The following is a 16493-nucleotide window of genomic DNA, read 5'->3' on the forward strand; positions in this document are numbered from 1 at the left end:
GTTCTTTTCGTATCTATAGAAGCCCTTTCCCCCATTTAAAAAACAAAACAAAACAGGCCAGGCTACTGGCGTATTTTTTCAGGGGATACCCTTCCGTGGGTGCCCGCTCCTGTCCCACGCCCACTCGGAATCAGGCATCGCAGGCGAGGCCCCGCTGGCCTCCAGGCATCTGCGGTCCCCTCCGGTCCCTGTGTTCACCTGGCGTCAGCAGGGAGCACCCTGACTCCCGGGGCAGTCCTGCTTCTACCCGGGCTCCTAGACGCGTGTTCGCTGGCGGCTCCGACCAGATGGCAATCCCGGCTCCGCCCCGCCCCCCGTCCGTCGCCCTCCCCCCGGGCCCCCGACCCACCCGCCGTCTCCCCCTCTTAGGTCGGTGGACCTCAGCCCCACACGGCTGCACAGCCTCGCCCTGCACTTTAGGCACCGGAGCTCCAGCTTGGAGTCCCAGGGCAAGCTCCTGGGCTCGGAGAACGACACCGGGAGCCCCGACTTCTACACCCCACGGACTCGTAGCAGCAACGGCTCGGACCCCATGGACGACTGCTCCTCCTGCACCAGCCACTCGAGCTCGGAGCACTACTACCCGGCGCAGATGAACGCCAACTACTCCACGCTGGCCGAGGACTCGCCGTCGAAGGCGCGCGCGCGGCAGCGGCAGCGGCAGCGGGCGGCGGGCGCGCTGGGCGCGGCGAACTCGGGCAGCATGCCCAACCTGGCGGCGCGCGGCGGCGGCGCGCACGGCGGCGGCGGCGGCGCGCACGGCGTCTACCTGCACAGCCAGAGCCAGCCGAGCTCGCAGTACCGCATCAAGGAGTACCCGCTGTACGTCGAGGGCAGCGCCACGCCCGTGGTGGTGCGCAGCCTGGAGAGCGACCAGGAGGGCCACTACAGCGTCAAGGCGCAGTTCAAGACCTCCAACTCGTACACGGCGGGCGGCCTGTTCAGGGAGAGCTGGCGCGGCGGCGACGAGGGCGACGCGGGCCGCCTGACGCCGTCGCGCTCGCAGATCCTGCGGACTCCGTCGCTGGGCCGCGAGGGCGCCCACGACAAGGGCGCGGGCCGCGCCGCCGTCTCGGACGAGCTGCGCCAGTGGTACCAGCGCTCCACGGCCTCGCACAAGGAGCACAGCCGCCTGTCGCACACCAGCTCCACCTCGTCGGACAGCGGCTCCCAGTACAGCACCTCCTCCCAGAGCACCTTCGTGGCGCACAGCAGGGTCACCAGGATGCCCCAGATGTGCAAGGCCACGTCAGGTGAGCGGCGGGGAGTGACGGGGGGGGGCGCGTCGCCGGTGTGGGAACTGGCGGCTCGTTTCCGGGGCTTCCAGGTTTGCTCAGAGTATCTGCAGTTCTAGAAACCTTGGCGTCAGACAGCTGAGACTGGAGGCTTCGGGCAGGCCCCCTCCGTCAGGCCCTTGGCTCCAGCCTGGGTTTCGCCCGGGGCGAAGACCTCGGACGGGGTCGAGCAGCGCTGGGCTAACTGGCCCCCACTTCAGCCTCCGAGGAGGTCGGGGCGCAAACCCTCCGTCCAGCCACTTCTTGTAGGGACAGTCAGAGACGCTCCGTGCAGACGGCTCTCAGCCTTTGTCCAGAGACGCTAGTTACAGACCCGAGTGGCCCCGTGCGGAGGGACGCTGGCTCTGGGCTTGGGCGCTAGGGCGCCGGTGTTTGGCGGTGTCCCTTGGGTGGGGGCTCAGGGCAGCGGGCGGGTGGAGTACCGGAGGTCAGCTCTTAGGGCGAAGTCCTACTGCTCCGGAGTCCCCATCTCCGTGATGTTAGGAAGGTGACCAGAGGAATGTTGGTAAAGGACTTTCAATACTTGATAATTTAATTATGGAAGGGTTACTTATTATTCTTGTACTAAGAGCACGGAGCAGGGCCAGAATGGACACACCACCGGTGGCTTCAGAAGCTACTCTCCCTTCCCCGTCCCTCCCTGGGAAAGAACAGTGGTGACAGTGACCATCAGTGCTCAGCAGTGCTGGGCAGGGCTCTCAGCACGCACAGAGGGGGGCGGCTCGGCCAGGAGGCTCTACTCAGACTGACCATAGGGAAAGAGAGGGGAGGATGTTGAGACATAATAAATTAGTAGCTTATTAATACATTAGCTTATTAATACATTGTGTTCCCTCTCTCGCTGTGTCTTTCTCTGTCTAAATAAATAAAATCTTAAAAAAAAAATTAGTAAAGAAGACGAGCCTCTGTGACCGTGTTAGCAGCCAGCTGACAGGAACACGAGTGTTTCTGTTCTGTCAAAACTGTAGCGCTTGCCTAGTAGATTGGCTTCCCTGACCAATTCGGTAACTCTTGGCAAGCGTATTTTCGACGACAAATTCTAAGCGGCTGTATCTGAGGTTTACTGATGAGAAAGATTCCGTTCCCAGGAAGGCAGAGGATGCGTTCAAGGAGGATTTACTTTAGTGAATTTTCCCAGCTAGAAAAATCCTGCCCACATCGATAAACTCCTCGTAGCCAGATTTGAATGAGCTTTCCTATAAAAGCTCTGCGCCTTGGAAGTGTCCTCAAGTGGTCAGTCACAGCCTGAAACAAGGAGCAAGTGCTGAGCGCCTTTCTGGAAGTTCTCTGTTCATTGCACCGTTTTAATACTGGGGCCACATCTGAAGATGCCCGGAGGCCTCTCTCCCTGGTGTCTAGAGACAGGGGCTCTCCCTGACTAGCCCGCCCAGGTCTCCGAGCTCTGTGGGGCTTCGGATTCTGCCACAGTGGGGGCTGTCGCCATCCCTGTGGCCACTTGCCAGTACATAGCGGGGATCCGGGATCCCCAGGTCAGCTTGACTCAGAATGGAGCACATGCTTTGGGGGAAAAAATGGAATTGGCCAAACGTGGAGCGAGGGGCAGGTATCTCCCCACTGTGAGCCCTCTGCGGGGTCCTATCTGGCATCTCTGGAAGGAAGCTCCTTCACCTGACCTGTGTCTGACCCCTGTCTCTTCTGTGTCCCTTCTCTGCAGCTGCCTTACCTCAAAGCCAGAGAAGCTCAACACCGTCAAGTGAAATTGGAGCGACGCCCCCAAGCAGTCCCCACCACATCCTAACCTGGCAGACTGGGTGAGTCCCCCTTTCAGACCTCTTCCAGGCTCTAGAGTGATCCTCAGCCTGCCTTGTCAGTTAGGAAGGACGTAGTAACAGGTGTAAGATTCTAGTGACAGAAGGGTTTATCAGCAAACACAGGATGCGGGTGTGTTCCTGGGAAACCTCTTCCTTCCCGAAGAAGCCTCGCGAACACCATTCCCTCTGACCCGGCTCCTTTCCATGGCTGTCCCTTTAGACGGGCCAGGGGTCTCGGCTCTCTCTCTCAACGCTGGTCCCAGGAACATGGGGAAGGTAGGGGCCCGAAGGCAGACTGCACTTCTTTACTCACAGTTCCAGGCGGCATTTGATTTGGGTTCAGCTTCTCTCAGGCCGACTTGCTGGGCCAGGAGAGAGGAGAGAGGATCTGAGCACCTCGCGCTGGGCGCCGGCCTCACATGCTCCTCAGGGTGTCCCCTCCTGGAACCAGGATGCTTGTGAGGGAAAAAGGCAGGAGGCTCCGGGCCCGTCTCGGTCCTGGCCAGCTGCTTGTTGGTAACCAACATGGGGGACCGGGGACGGGGACCCTGAGAACCGTAAGACGTGGCCCACAGGAAAAGTCATGAAACCAGCACTCAGGCCCTGTCCCAGCTTTCAGTGTTGGCGTCGAGCACTCTGATGGCGGGGACAGTTGGGTGTCGTGACTCCCGAAGCCCAGCAGATAACACGTAAGCTGCTGTCCTCACAATTCCTGCCTCTTCTGTTGCTCCTCAGACGTCGCCTCCAACCGGATGTCCCATTCTGTCAGTGACGGGGGGAGTAAAGGAGCCAGGGACCCCTTGTGTGACAGCTGTGTGTGAGTGGAGTCATCGGGAAACAGCGGGACCCGGACTGGCTCCGCTGCATTTCCAGCTCCCGCGCTTGGCAGCCGTGTTTTTGTTTTGGTTCATTTATCTGTAGTGATTTTAAGGCAGGCTTCATGGGGCCTCAGGATTTGACGGAAGCGAAGGGCAGCTGCTGTTCACTGAGTGCTTGCTGTGTGCTCAGAGGCTGGGAGCGTTCCTGACACGGAGGGGTCCATAGATCCCTCACTGCGGCCTCGCAGGGGCAACACACAGATCTTTTGGTTTGACAGATGAGGCCCCGGGGAAATCCGTGCCCTGCCCAGGGTCACACGGCGGAATGAAGCTGCGTTCTCTGGCCTCGGGGATCATGTCTTTCCCCACCGGGCCGGTGGTTCTCACAGTGCTGTCCCCAGACCAGCAGCCTGAGCACCTGTGGCCTGGGATCTTGCGAGAAACGCCGAGTCTGGGGCCATCCATGACCTGCTGACCTCCAAATTAGAAGCTCGGGGGTGGGGCCAGGCAGTTGGGTTTGAACACGATTCTGACACCTGCTCGAGTTGGAGCGGCCCTGAGCTGTGCCCCCTGCTGCCGTGTCCGTTTGCATCAGGAGAACCCACAGCCTCAAGTGCGGGGATCTTGCATCCGCTCCCACTTCCCGGTCGGCCTTTGGGGCAGCAGCTGCCCCCTCTCTGTCCTTACCCCAGGTCATTAGGACCCTCCATCACATACCAGCTTCACGCCCGCGCCACCTGGTGTGGTCAGGAGCTGCTGCAAGGCCTCGGGCCCCAGTCGTGCATGCACGAGATGAACTCAAACAATAGTGTCAGGTCTGCTGTCTAGACCCTTCCACCCAAATAAGAACTTCAGGTTGCGGCCTCTCTTTCTGGGTCCTCCACATTTTCTGGGTCATGCCCAGTCTCCCCTGATCTGAATGTATGACCGACGGCAGGCCTGAAATGGGTGAGCACAACCTCAAATGCCTACGTGCTTGAGCTGGCCTTGAAACCTGGGTCTCACCACAGAGAGCTGGTGAGGATTCAGGACAAATTGGGAACAACTTTGGTCCGTGACGTGAACCTTTATCAGGTTGAGGTGAATGATCATTAACAACCAGTAACTATTCTCGGCAATGTGACCAGAAGAGAAATGGGTAAAAAGTACCAAAGCTGCCTTCCTCACAGAACTAAGGAGGTCTTTGACTCACACTCCGGGGGCTGAAAGTTCTGCATGCTCGGATTATCTGTCACTAACGCTGGGGTGTGGAGTCAGCTGATCTCTCCAATGTATTAATAAGCTACTAATCATGTCTGTGTCAGTTCTTCTCTTTAACATGAACTCTCTTCTCTTCCTTCTTCCGCTTTCCTTTGTTCAGAGAAGCAACAGAAAGCTCACCCATTATGGATGGGTCTGAGTCTCCAACTCACCAAAGCACTGATGAATAGAGGTACCGTAAGGGAATGTTTGGTTTTCCTAGCCCTCCCCCCTTTCACTGCTCATGAGTTTGTGGTCTCAGATGTGCTGCATGTGTCCCCCCTGCCCATATCGTCATTTCCAGAAGGCAACTTCTGAATGGTGTGGAAGCTGTTATTTTTATGTCTTATTTCTGGAAACATGTGGAGCTCTGTTTATATGTATGTGTGTCTATTGGATGTTAGATATTCCCCATGCTACTTCCCAGAAAAGACCTCAGAATATGTCTTAGCCCTTTCCAGACTCTGCGTACATACTGGTTTAGTGACCATGGTTTAATCCATGGAGAGAAGAGCATCCTGCAGGTTGACATTTCAAAGCACCTAAAGCAGACCGAGTTGACCTTGTTCCCTGAAGAGCACCCATGATTTCATCCAGCATTCCTGAGGGACAGGTGCCTTGCTTTCCAAAATGTGGTCCATCATTATTACCTGGGAGCTTGTTGAAAAACTAGACTCCTGGGCCTACTGAATTTGAATCTGCATTTTAATGAGGTCCCTGGGTGAATCAAAGGCATGTTCAAATTTGCGAAGCACTGCTCTAGTGGGCAGAAAACAAGTAACACCTGGTCTGGTTCTGCTTCCAGGGGACCAGAATCTATCTGGCAGACAAAACGTTGAGATTTAAATAGTATTTCAAGGGTCAACTAAAAAAGATAAGGATACCATTCAGAAGCAGATAAAAAGTTGTAAGCTTATTCAACCAAAAAACAGAACCCTATGTTCCAGGAACCATGCTTGAGACCAGAGTTCCAAGAGTTCACGGTCAAATCTGCAGCTTGAAAAATCTAACAGGAGCCAGGCAAGGAGAGGAAGGAAGAGCAGGACTTAGGTGTTAACTACTCTGAGACTTCAGAGCATTCCAAGGGGAGTGGGAGGACTTTGGCTTCATGGAGATACCTCTTGAATCTGGCTTCCACGGCTTGGGGGTGAGGTTGGGGGTGAGGGGGGCGGTAGGGACGTGGAGAGGGGCCATTCCATGGGCAAAAAACACTGGATACAGCAACAGGTAAGGGTGTTGGGTAAACAGCAAAGAGCCTCATTTTGTTGTAGAGAGCGAGCCAGACTTCCCCCTAAAAAGCAGGGTAGGACAAGGTCCTGAACAAATTAGGAGGAGACATGGAAGAGTTTTTATTGAAATTCTCCCAAGTTGGCAGTTAGGAGATTAGGAAAACAGGGGCCTTTGAGAGGAAGATGGTGCTCAAAAAACAAACTTCAACTGAGGAAATCGGAAAGACTTTATTGACTTTATTCAACAACTCATGAATCGGGCAGCATTTCATCTGCTAGATGAAAGGAGCTGTGCAAGATGAGACTTCTATAAGCAGAAGGGAGCAGGAACACGGATTTATACTAGGCAAAAAATCAGTTGGTTATTGCAAGGTCACTTTCCTTTAGGAAATGGCAGGGGTCTATCAGACACATGACCTCACTTGGGCTGATCAGGTGATGCCTGATTGACTAGTTTAAGACTCCATTTCTGGGAAAACTGATACACTAAGTTGAGGTCTCAGCTTGGTGACGTGGGTCTTAGCATCAGTAACTCTATTTTGGGCCTGGTTTCTTGTTTTTAACAATTCCCTCCTTTTGATCAGACTCTCGGCCTCACCAAGAGATGTGATCAAAATGTAACGCTCGGGAGTTACCACAGGTTTTTGCTGAATCTCTGTGTGGTATTCACAGGTCATGCGATCAGGTTCATTCTTTACAGTGGTCATTGTCTTTGTTCCTTTTCTGAAGTTCTGTTCTTAGGGAGATCCTTTGCTGGGTGGTGAGCGGCTGCAAACATGTATTTAAAGCATGCACCAGTGGGACTGCCGTCGTTATTAGAGCAGGAGAACGCCCAATGTCTAGAACGTCCTTTGGAGCCAAGGTCCCCAGGGCCCAAACCAGTTAGAATCAAGTATGTCCAAGAAAGACCCTTTCTTAAGCCAGCTGCCGTGCGCAGTGGTCTTGTGTAGGTGAGTCTCAACTTTCCCAGAAGCGTCTATCCGAGTGCAGCGAGTGGTGTTGGCCATAGCACCACCTCAGCTGAAAGATAATTATGGAACAACTTTGGCAGAGAGCCTAGGAATCTGTGAGGCAGCTCGTGTTCTCGCAGCCGATTCTGCAACATCTGCGAGAGTGAAGGAGAGGTCCCCAAATGCAGCCTCACTTGCGCTTACTCCTGTCCGGGAGGCGTAGGATCTGCCAAGGGAAACGAGCTTTGATTCATGAATGCTTCCTGGTCATTCCCATTTGAGTCTGTGGCTTAGGACTCAGAGGAGGACAGCATGGGGGCCAGTACAACTCGAAGGTCTGTGGTTTTATTTGGTCACCCTTGCCTGGTGTCCCTTTCTTTGGACAGAGCCTGGATGCAAAGTTCCCTGGGCCTGGGGTTCTTAACCAGGGACTGTGACATGATGGAGAGAGGGGCTGGCTTTGGCCCAGGGAAACTGAAGCGTTGACAATCAGGCAGAAGTTTGGGATGGACAGAACTGCAGGAGCACGAGTATCGTGGGACATCCAACAGTCTTTTGGAGGTTAGATTACCTCTCCCTTTGCAGTGGCCTGAGACGGGTGAACAATGGCATTATCTTTGCAGGCCAGGGCCAGGAAAAAGGTGGACAAAAGGATCATGAAGACCTTCATGGAGTAAGAATTAGGGGAAGGATGGTCAGAGAGGGAAGGGGGAATGGAAACTTTCTTATGCCACACCCTGGGAGGAAGCTGTCAACCTTGATGTCCGCAACCTCTCTTCGTCAATTTGATTTTGAGGTCTCCAGCTTTTGCACCAGACCAGATGTCAGGTGGAGCCTTCCTCAGTCACAAAATATGCACCCAGGGTTCAGCACCTTATAAATTGGCACCGGTGTCAGGGGTCGAGAGTTCTTGGTAGGGTTCCTTTCCATGAGTCCCAGTTTTGCAAAATCATCAGAGTAAAACAAAAAAGTGGCTGTAAATGACAAAACACTTTAAGATGCTCAGATCTGATTAGAGTTCATTATAATGAAATTGATAAGGAAATTTGGTTACTTCTGTGATATACAACATTTAAAGATAATAACTGAACTTATGAATAACATTGTACCAGGACATATCAGATTTCTAGAAACTTCATACAGTTTCAAGACCATTTATACTAATAACATGGTTTATACAAATAACTTAAGATTTTATTATGTGACAAAGCTTCCCACGTAATTTAACATAGCAAACAAATTAATTAGTGTAGCATCTTTTATAAGGGGAGAGACAAATCTTTTGAGATTTTCCAGGGACACTCTAGGGAAATCTCAAAGTTACTTTCAGGTCAGGAAGACGCCATTAAGAATCTGGTTATGGGAAGTTGTTAGAGCATCAACAGGTTTGAACACAGGACTAAACAGGATCACAGATCATTATGAAAGAATTATAAGTGACAAAGGCAAATAGTAGTTGTGAACAAAACTTGGGTCTTTTAATATTGAGAAGATGGGAGTTTTCTTACACAGCCAAAGACTTGATAAAAGACCACATGAAGCATGGTAAATTATTTCGCTAAGACACAAAATCTTTGCTGACCAGGCAGAGGACTTAAAGAGTCCTTCACAACTGCTTATCAAAGGCAGACCAAAAGTCCAAGAAAACTTTGTCCTTTTAACAGACAAAACCAAATTCTATTTTTGCACCTGTCTGCTTTTGATACTAAAACTCATTAAAAATCTTAAGTCCATTCCCATCTTAACCAACTTGACCACACCTCAAATTCCCTTCCCAAGATTCCTTTCCCACAAACCACCTACAATGTTTTTAGATCCTTTCAGATTTTGTTCCATTTATCTATTTTTCACTCATTCTGGAACAGCCATTTTTATTTTCCTTGCCTACTTTTTATCCAGTTTCCTTCTATTATTTCTAAGTAATTTTAATTACATATATTGATAAGAATTCTTAATTCCTAGTAAAAACTAAAAAGCAACTGTGGATTGTCCGTTACACGAACAGTCTATGGGTCAGCAAACCTATAAAGACACTTCATGACTTCTAGAAGTATATTCTTCCTCACAGTAAATTTTTCTGTATGGCACAGAACATGTTTACTAACAGACCCGAATATCTTTACATCCTCTGTAAAAAGAAGTGAGAAGTGGATAAATCTGTGTCCAGTAAGTAACAATTTCAGTACTTTATTTGGAAATTATCTGATACCACTGAAAGTCCATCCTTTAACTTATCTCACTATAGCTGTAAGGTTTCAAGTTAACAAAAAGGTTTTGGAAACTATTTTCTAAGTAGACCTAACATAAGCATAATAATTGTTGAAAAGTTCATTTATAAACTTTTATCCTACTTATACCTATTAATTTTCTTGCTAACAATTTTTAGATGACTCAAAGTCACATGAGCATTTAGACAGTTGTCAAATTATCTTTCTGGTGACAAATTCTGTAACAGAAAATAAGCTTATTTGGCTTTTAGTTAACCTAGGAAGGAAATAATTCCTTATATTTCATGCTGTTAACTCTAAAGACATGCCTATTTTAATTAAACTAACCAACTTAAACTAGCTTTAAGATTACCCTAGATCACATGAACTTGAAAAACATTTGGGTTTTTATTATTCTGAGTATGCATAATTTGTGTAGCCCTTGTGTGTCTTTAAGCCAATTAAATTGAGCTCTTGACACATTAATTTTGGCAATACCATCCTGAGGCAGAGAAGACCACAAGTGTAATATGCATGCATGGACATATAAAATCATAGAAACAGATGCAGACAGAGATCTCACAGCTTTTGTTTTAAATTTTTAGCCATGAGGCAGGTGAAATAATGCAAAACCCACCAGTTTATAAAAGAATAGTTGGATCCAAATCGTGCTCCTGGTAAAAGGTTAAGGTGACATGGGTTAAACTTTTCACTGATATTTCTGAAGACAAGATTTTTCATTTGCCTAGTTTCTGAATAACTTGTTCCCCCTGCTCCTTTACCCTTCTGATAAGAATGACCCGGGTTCCTAGAGAAGACCAGATAGAACACTTACATCTCTACAGCACAGAGAAAGAGCACAAGTGCCTTCAAGACAGAATTCTGTTATCCCGAGGCCAGAATTTTACAGTAACTACAAGCCTTTTGAGATGAAGGGGTTATGTTTGGGGGTTGCTAAAAATGCTAGGTGGGCTTTGAATTACTTCCATGTGAATTGCTGCACTTCTGTTCTTGTAAAGACTCGAGTCATAATAAATCAGGGAAACGGACTCTGGTCAGGATTTCCACCTTTGCCAGCTTCTGCCACTCTTCCCAGGCCCTCACCTGCAAGGTCCCAAGCAACAGGGCTTAAAGTAGAGCATACAGCCCTGGAATCTACCAGAATTGGGCAAAGCTTTCCATTAATTTCCATTTTAGTTTCCCATTGGCTGTTTAATGGAATAACCGGTCACAGGTTACCAGGAAACCCCTCAGAGTCCTCTCAACTATGCGAAGGGCTCATACGGGGGCCCACCTTTGAGGCCAGTAATGGGGCAGACTTCTGTTGACAGTATGTAGTCTCTGCAGAGTGGAAAGGCACTTAAGAGGATGAATGGATCATGAGTACTCAGAGGTAAGAGAGGATAAAGGGAAGTAGTAAGAGTCAAATCAATGTTACGGTCTTTGGTTTTAGGTACCTCTTCTGTCACTTTTCATTTTCCTTTTGCAATGACTCTTTCTTTTAACGAAGCTACTTTGGAATCATGAAACCTTCTGGAAGCTTCTGCATGCCCATGAAAATGGGTAACCCATTTGTTGCATTTGGCAAACCTTGCTTTCAGGTTCACTTAAATGATCTCATCCAACTGGAATGTTCCCAATAATGGCTAACAACCTCAATAAGGAGGTCAACTGAGGTAGGCTCAAATGACCAGAAATGGAGTTTATTTGGGAGTGGCAGAAGAACTGCACTTTGGGAAATGCAGGCTGTAGCAAGCTACAGGTGAGCATTGAGGGCTTGGGGCAGGCTGGATTTGCAAAGAGGGAAAAGTCTAGCCAGAGACTAAACAAATTCACTGGCTGGAGAACAGGAAGAGATCCTTGGCATATGTTCGCTGGTTAGGCAGTAAGGCTCAGTCTTCTGTAAGTCAAGCATTTATGGAAAATCAGTCTCTGAGTTCTTAAGTTCTGTTGTTCTGAAGGGACATGCGGGAGATTCTTCACTTCATATCCTCTGGTTTCATTTTAGATTGAAATCCTTTCACATTCCCCACTCTTGCTCAAGAAAGCATCACTGATCAACTATGTTATTTAGGCATTGTTTTCCCTTTTTTTCCTTCCTTGATCCAAGATGTTGTTAGTTGGAGCACAAGTCCCTTGGAGCAGAGGAAAACCATCCTCAGGTGTCGTGTGCCCCAGAGGAGGGAACTGGAAAGTGGATTTCATTGGCCCCGTTTGAAAAGTAGCAATGCCAAAAACCAAACTATGCATATTTGCAGGGGACAGGGAAGTTCAGAAAGGGCCCGAACAGAATTGGCTTTGGGGGATTGGCTGGTGTGCTCTGCTGATTTCTGGGAAGAGCTGTAATTTGTGTTAAGGATAGGTTCATTTTCCTTTATGAGCCTGCAGTGATTGTCTCCATTGTGTCCGACATTAAGTGACTCCATTTTGGTTTGGTTCTGCATTTGCCCTTTTTGATCAAGCCCCCATGAGGGGCAGCAATCACCCAATATATTACTAAGTGTTTTTTGCATGGACCTCACCTTTTGATGATCCACGCTGTTTCTTCGTTGTGTCTTTTTCTATCATACTTGGACCTTTTTTCTTTACCATGTCTTCTTCAGGGTGAGAACAGCTTCGGGAATAGTAGCAAGCGAAAGGCCACACTTGAGCAACTTATATTGGGTCAAGGCAAGGAGACTTTGTCAGGATATACATGTCAGACATTTGCTTGCCCAAGGCTTTGAAATGCTGTCACGTTTGTTATTTACACAAAGGCTGGATGGGTAACTCAGTACTTTAAAAAATCACAAAACAAAATGGCAAATAAGATAGAAAGACCCAACTGTAGTACAGATTTAAACCATAAGCCCAGTCTTGTTGGGAACCAGCTGAATAAATCAAAATTCCAAGATGAGTCAGACTGGACTTGTAACCAACGGGCTTGTTCTCAGACTTGATGTAACTGAACCTCGACTTCCCCAGAAGTGTTAAGCCAAGTCTGCATGTTGATTGACTATGGCGCAGACATCCTGTGCAGCCAAGAGAGAATCGAGGGCTGGCCTACTGGCAAGGACAATTTTAGACAGAGAATCTAGGGAGTTTTGCTGGATAGCTATGGCCTTAGCACTAGAGTCGGCAGTTGTTTGATGGGTTAAAGCAGAGTTTGGGGCCCTAGCCTCATTTGCACCCCCTCCTAACCAGGGAAGTAGAGATGGGCCAAAGGAAGCAACTCCTGACTTAGGAATGCTTCCTGGTCTCCTCTAACATGATAATGTAAATTCAGGGGAGCTGACCGATAAGGTGTCTCAGTTTGGCTGTGGACAGCTGGGGTATAGAGAAGAACCAGAGCGGCTGCCTGCTTATATGCCAGTCCGGGCACTTGCAGGCCCCAGGAGAATGATGACCACCCTGGACAAAGATAAATCCTGTCGGGGTACAGACCACTCCCGCAAAAGCAGCATTGTTCATGGATTCATTGTCACATTTGCTCGTTCAAGCCAGGGGTCAGTTAGGTTTTTGGCATATTCAGGAAATCCGTCTCCCAGGCTGAAATAAAGAGCTGTTCTAAATGCCTTGCAAAAGCACATGCTTCTGATGAGAGGTCGTTGTGCCGGGGCCAGGTGGGACTCAGACACTCGTAAGAGCCTGGTGACGCCTGTACTGAGGTGTGGAGGTCCGGGTACCTCACTGGTCAGGCAGAGGCTGCACTGGGGAAGGGCCCTGGGAAAGCCTGGCTGCGAGAGTTTAACTGTATCAGCTGACGTCGAAGGGAATGCAGGTGTGGTTCACGAAGGAAAAGTGGCCACAGGAAAGCCCAGGGGGTCCCCCAAATCATGGACAGATCAGAGTGTGCGAAGGCAGGTCCAGCAGCCTGAGAGGCTGTCTCCCTCGGCAGAGGAAGGTACGGGCTTTCCAAGTCAAGGAGCAACAGAAAAGAGCAAACGGGAGGAAAAAAACACTTAGGTGGAGGAGTCGGACTCATTTTTGCCCATCACAATTTTCACAGTAAAGGTGGACGGTGACAGAGGCCTGGTCCGACCTTGGGCTAGCCGTCTGCTGCTGTGGCTGGAGCTCTTGCCTTTGTTCCTTTCAGGTCCCGTGACTCCTGGAAGTCGGGACAGATGAATCCAGGGGCAGATGCCTCCAGGCTTAGCTATGCAGGAACTGGCCAGCAGTACCAGAAAGGTCCTTTTACCTCAGGGAAGAGGGACTCTCTCCCAGTACGAGTATTCTCCGGGATGTGGCTCCTGAAGGGAGTCACAGGTCAGGTCATATTCTTGTTCAGCATAAGCTTCTTGAATTTGTGAGAGAGGTTTCTGGAAATGGTGGCAATATTTTAATAGGTCTTGTTGGGCGATCTGAGGGTCAGAGTACTGGGAAAGAGGCAAATGCATGGGTCTGCCAGTTACTATTTTTTCAAAAGGTAAGGACTTTAGATTCAAAAACAACCAGTGACAGCATCTTGGTCCAGAGAAATCCCAGAGTTGCAGAGAAGTTTCCTAATGGGGTTTTAATGATGCCTTTAGTCCTTTCTACTAGTCCTGGAGATTGAGGGGGACAGGGCGGTACAGCCTCTGAGACGTAGGAAGGACTATGCGTGCTCTGGGATCAGCAGCAGTTATGTTCATGTTAATCATGAAAACTTCTCAAGACATTAAAGTTCTCTTCCTTGCGAACAAGTTTTGTAACAGATAACACGAATTCAAATCATTAGCAAACGCGGGTAGAATAAAAGGTATAGGTCTCTCTGAAGACATTCCCATTTTAATTAAACCCACAAACTTGAACTAGCTTTTATTTACTGAAGATTCATCCTAGATCGCATGAACTTGAAAAATACGTGGCTTACTCCTCTATTTGTGACAGTTTTAGAATACCTCATTTAATAAGTGCTTCTTTTTAAGCCAATTAATTGAAACTTGTACAAATTAATTTTGGCAGTACCAACCAGAGGTAGGAAAATGTCACCCATCTGCAGACATAGAGATCTTACAGCTTTCGTTTTAAATTTTAGCCATGAGACCAGGGTGAGAATACAAAACTGACTAGTTTACAGAAGAACAGTTGGAACAAATTCAGGTTACCTGCTCACGAGCCTAAAGCATCTGGGAAGAAGACATTTAAGATTTTCATTTGCCTACATTCCAAACAGCCATCCCCTTTTTTCCCTTCTGGTAAGAATGACCTCCCTGAAGTTTGCACTTGAAAGGGATGGCCTACAAGACAAGTTCCTGCAAGGAGAACCTTCCCAACATTCCTCGGAGAAGGGCTTTGTTGCTTAAATCCAGATCAAGCCTTTTGGGACAAATTGGGAAGGTTTGGGCATTGGTAAAAATGACAGGTGGGATTTGACTTTGCTACTAGAGCTGTATTTGTTCTGATAAGGATGTGATTTATTCTAAGACAGGGACCCCCGTTTTTGATTCCTCAAGAAATTGGGTTGCGACCTGAGTGACATCACAGGCTGACCCACCCATCCATCCCACTACATTATCCTCAGTTTGCTGCTTTATATCAAGATCTTCAGTTAGGATGGAAATCAAAAGATTCCTGTGTTCCAGATTTTAGAGCTTAGTCTCTGGCTTATTCTAGTAAATCCTTCTGCAGATGGCTGCAAAATGTTTTTCTTTCCCTCTGAGCACATGGTTTCTTTTTGACTTAGGGGAGAAAGCCCCCAAAAAAGTTGCTGTCAGGCTCTGATGAGGACTCTGTACTTCCAATCTGGCCAACTTCTGACCATAGAGCTACTTAAAAATCCTTTTGGCTCTCTTGTCAGGCTTGAGCTCAAACAGTAAATATTCCTGGCTAGTACTGAACACCACCACGGACACAAAAGGTGTCCTCAGAGAGGGTACAAAGAACACCACTGTCCCAGAGCCAGAGCCACTCAAAGATGACCAAAAACGGAGGCTGAGACGCTTCCCAAGGACTGGCAATAAGCACAGGACCCCAGCTGTACATGGAGTTCAACCCACTTCTCTGCCTGGCCATATACTGGGAGCCCCAATGTGACGGTGCCAAGCCAAGCTCACGGGACACAGGAGGGCAAAAGCCGTCGCTGGGAGAGAAAGGTTCAGCAACCCGTGGGTCTGGAAAGGAAGGGACGCCAAATTTTACCTTCCTCTCTCAAGTGGGCTAACGAGATTTGGGAGAGAGGACTCTGGTAAGGATTCTTGCTAGTTCTTCCAGGATTCCCATCTGTGGGCTCTGGAGCAAGTGGGGTTTAAAGTACGGAGTGTAACTCCTGCATTACCAGAACTTGACAAGGTGTCCCAGGCTTAGTTTTCCCTTGGCTGTTTCAGGAATAACTGGTGGCAGTTACAAGAGAATCCCCCGAGTCCTGGGAACTCTTCAAGCCCTGTATGGGGACCCTCCTCTGACAGACATGTCTCTTGCGGGTGGAAGACCATCCAGATACAGGACGAATACCACGAGCACTTGGGTGTAGAAGAGGAGAGTGGCAGGTGTCCCAGCAGTCAGACAGTCTTTTGTTTTAGGTACCGCTTCTGTCTTGGGCTTTTCATTACCCTTTTGCAATGAATCTCTCAGTGAAGCAGTTTCAGAATTTTGAAGCCTTCTGGAGGCTTCTGTGTGCCAATTATAACAGGTATCCCATTCTGTTTGTTTAGGAACCCCTGCATTCACGTGCACTTCTTAAATGAATGAACTTGTCTAACTGGAACATTCCTCGTAATGACCGCTGGGATTCTAGGTTGTCTTCAGTACTGCTGGTCCATGTGCATGAGAGACTGTAACTGTTTTTAGTGTAAAACCCCTGGGGTTTTGGGGGGGTGGGGGGCACCCGTAGAGCCTTGACAAGACTGGGATCCCACTTTTGGAGTTTTCCCAAGAGGTCTGACTATGTGCCTTTGATGGGGTATTTCCTTTTCCTGGGGGACAACCCTTGCCCTGCTTGTCTAAGACCAGGTGTCCCTCATTGCACGGGATTGTCTTGGGGGTGACAGGTGACCTGGTGTGAAACCTGTCTGTAAGCCCTTATC

General features: G+C 48.9%; 1 protein-coding gene across 11 annotated transcripts in view; it reads left to right on the top strand.

Moving 5' to 3' along the window:
• The window catches only part of FRMD4A (FERM domain containing 4A), a 332058-nt gene that overhangs the window by 308982 nt on the left and 6583 nt on the right, over positions 1-16493 (top strand). For 9 of the 11 annotated variants that reach the window (XR_010411703.1, XM_064592040.1, XM_045874387.3 and 6 more), the window contains 2 exons: positions 370-1253; positions 2971-3067. Coding sequence is in view for 10 of the 11 variants with exons in the window: in XM_064592040.1 (XP_064448110.1) it covers positions 370-1253; positions 2971-3067 (981 nt within the window). In the remaining variant the exon portion in view is untranslated. Of the gene's footprint in view, positions 1-369; positions 1254-2970; positions 3068-5245; positions 8928-16493 lie in introns of those variants that run through there. The other 2 variants (XM_045874389.3, XM_045874388.3) reach the window with 1 other exon arrangement.

This window comes from Mirounga angustirostris, unplaced genomic scaffold (genome assembly GCF_029215605.1).
Source record: "Mirounga angustirostris isolate CCGP_5_RB_7025 unplaced genomic scaffold, mMirAng1.0.hap1 SCAF_5, whole genome shotgun sequence".
NCBI classification, from domain to species: domain Eukaryota; kingdom Metazoa; phylum Chordata; class Mammalia; order Carnivora; family Phocidae; genus Mirounga; species Mirounga angustirostris.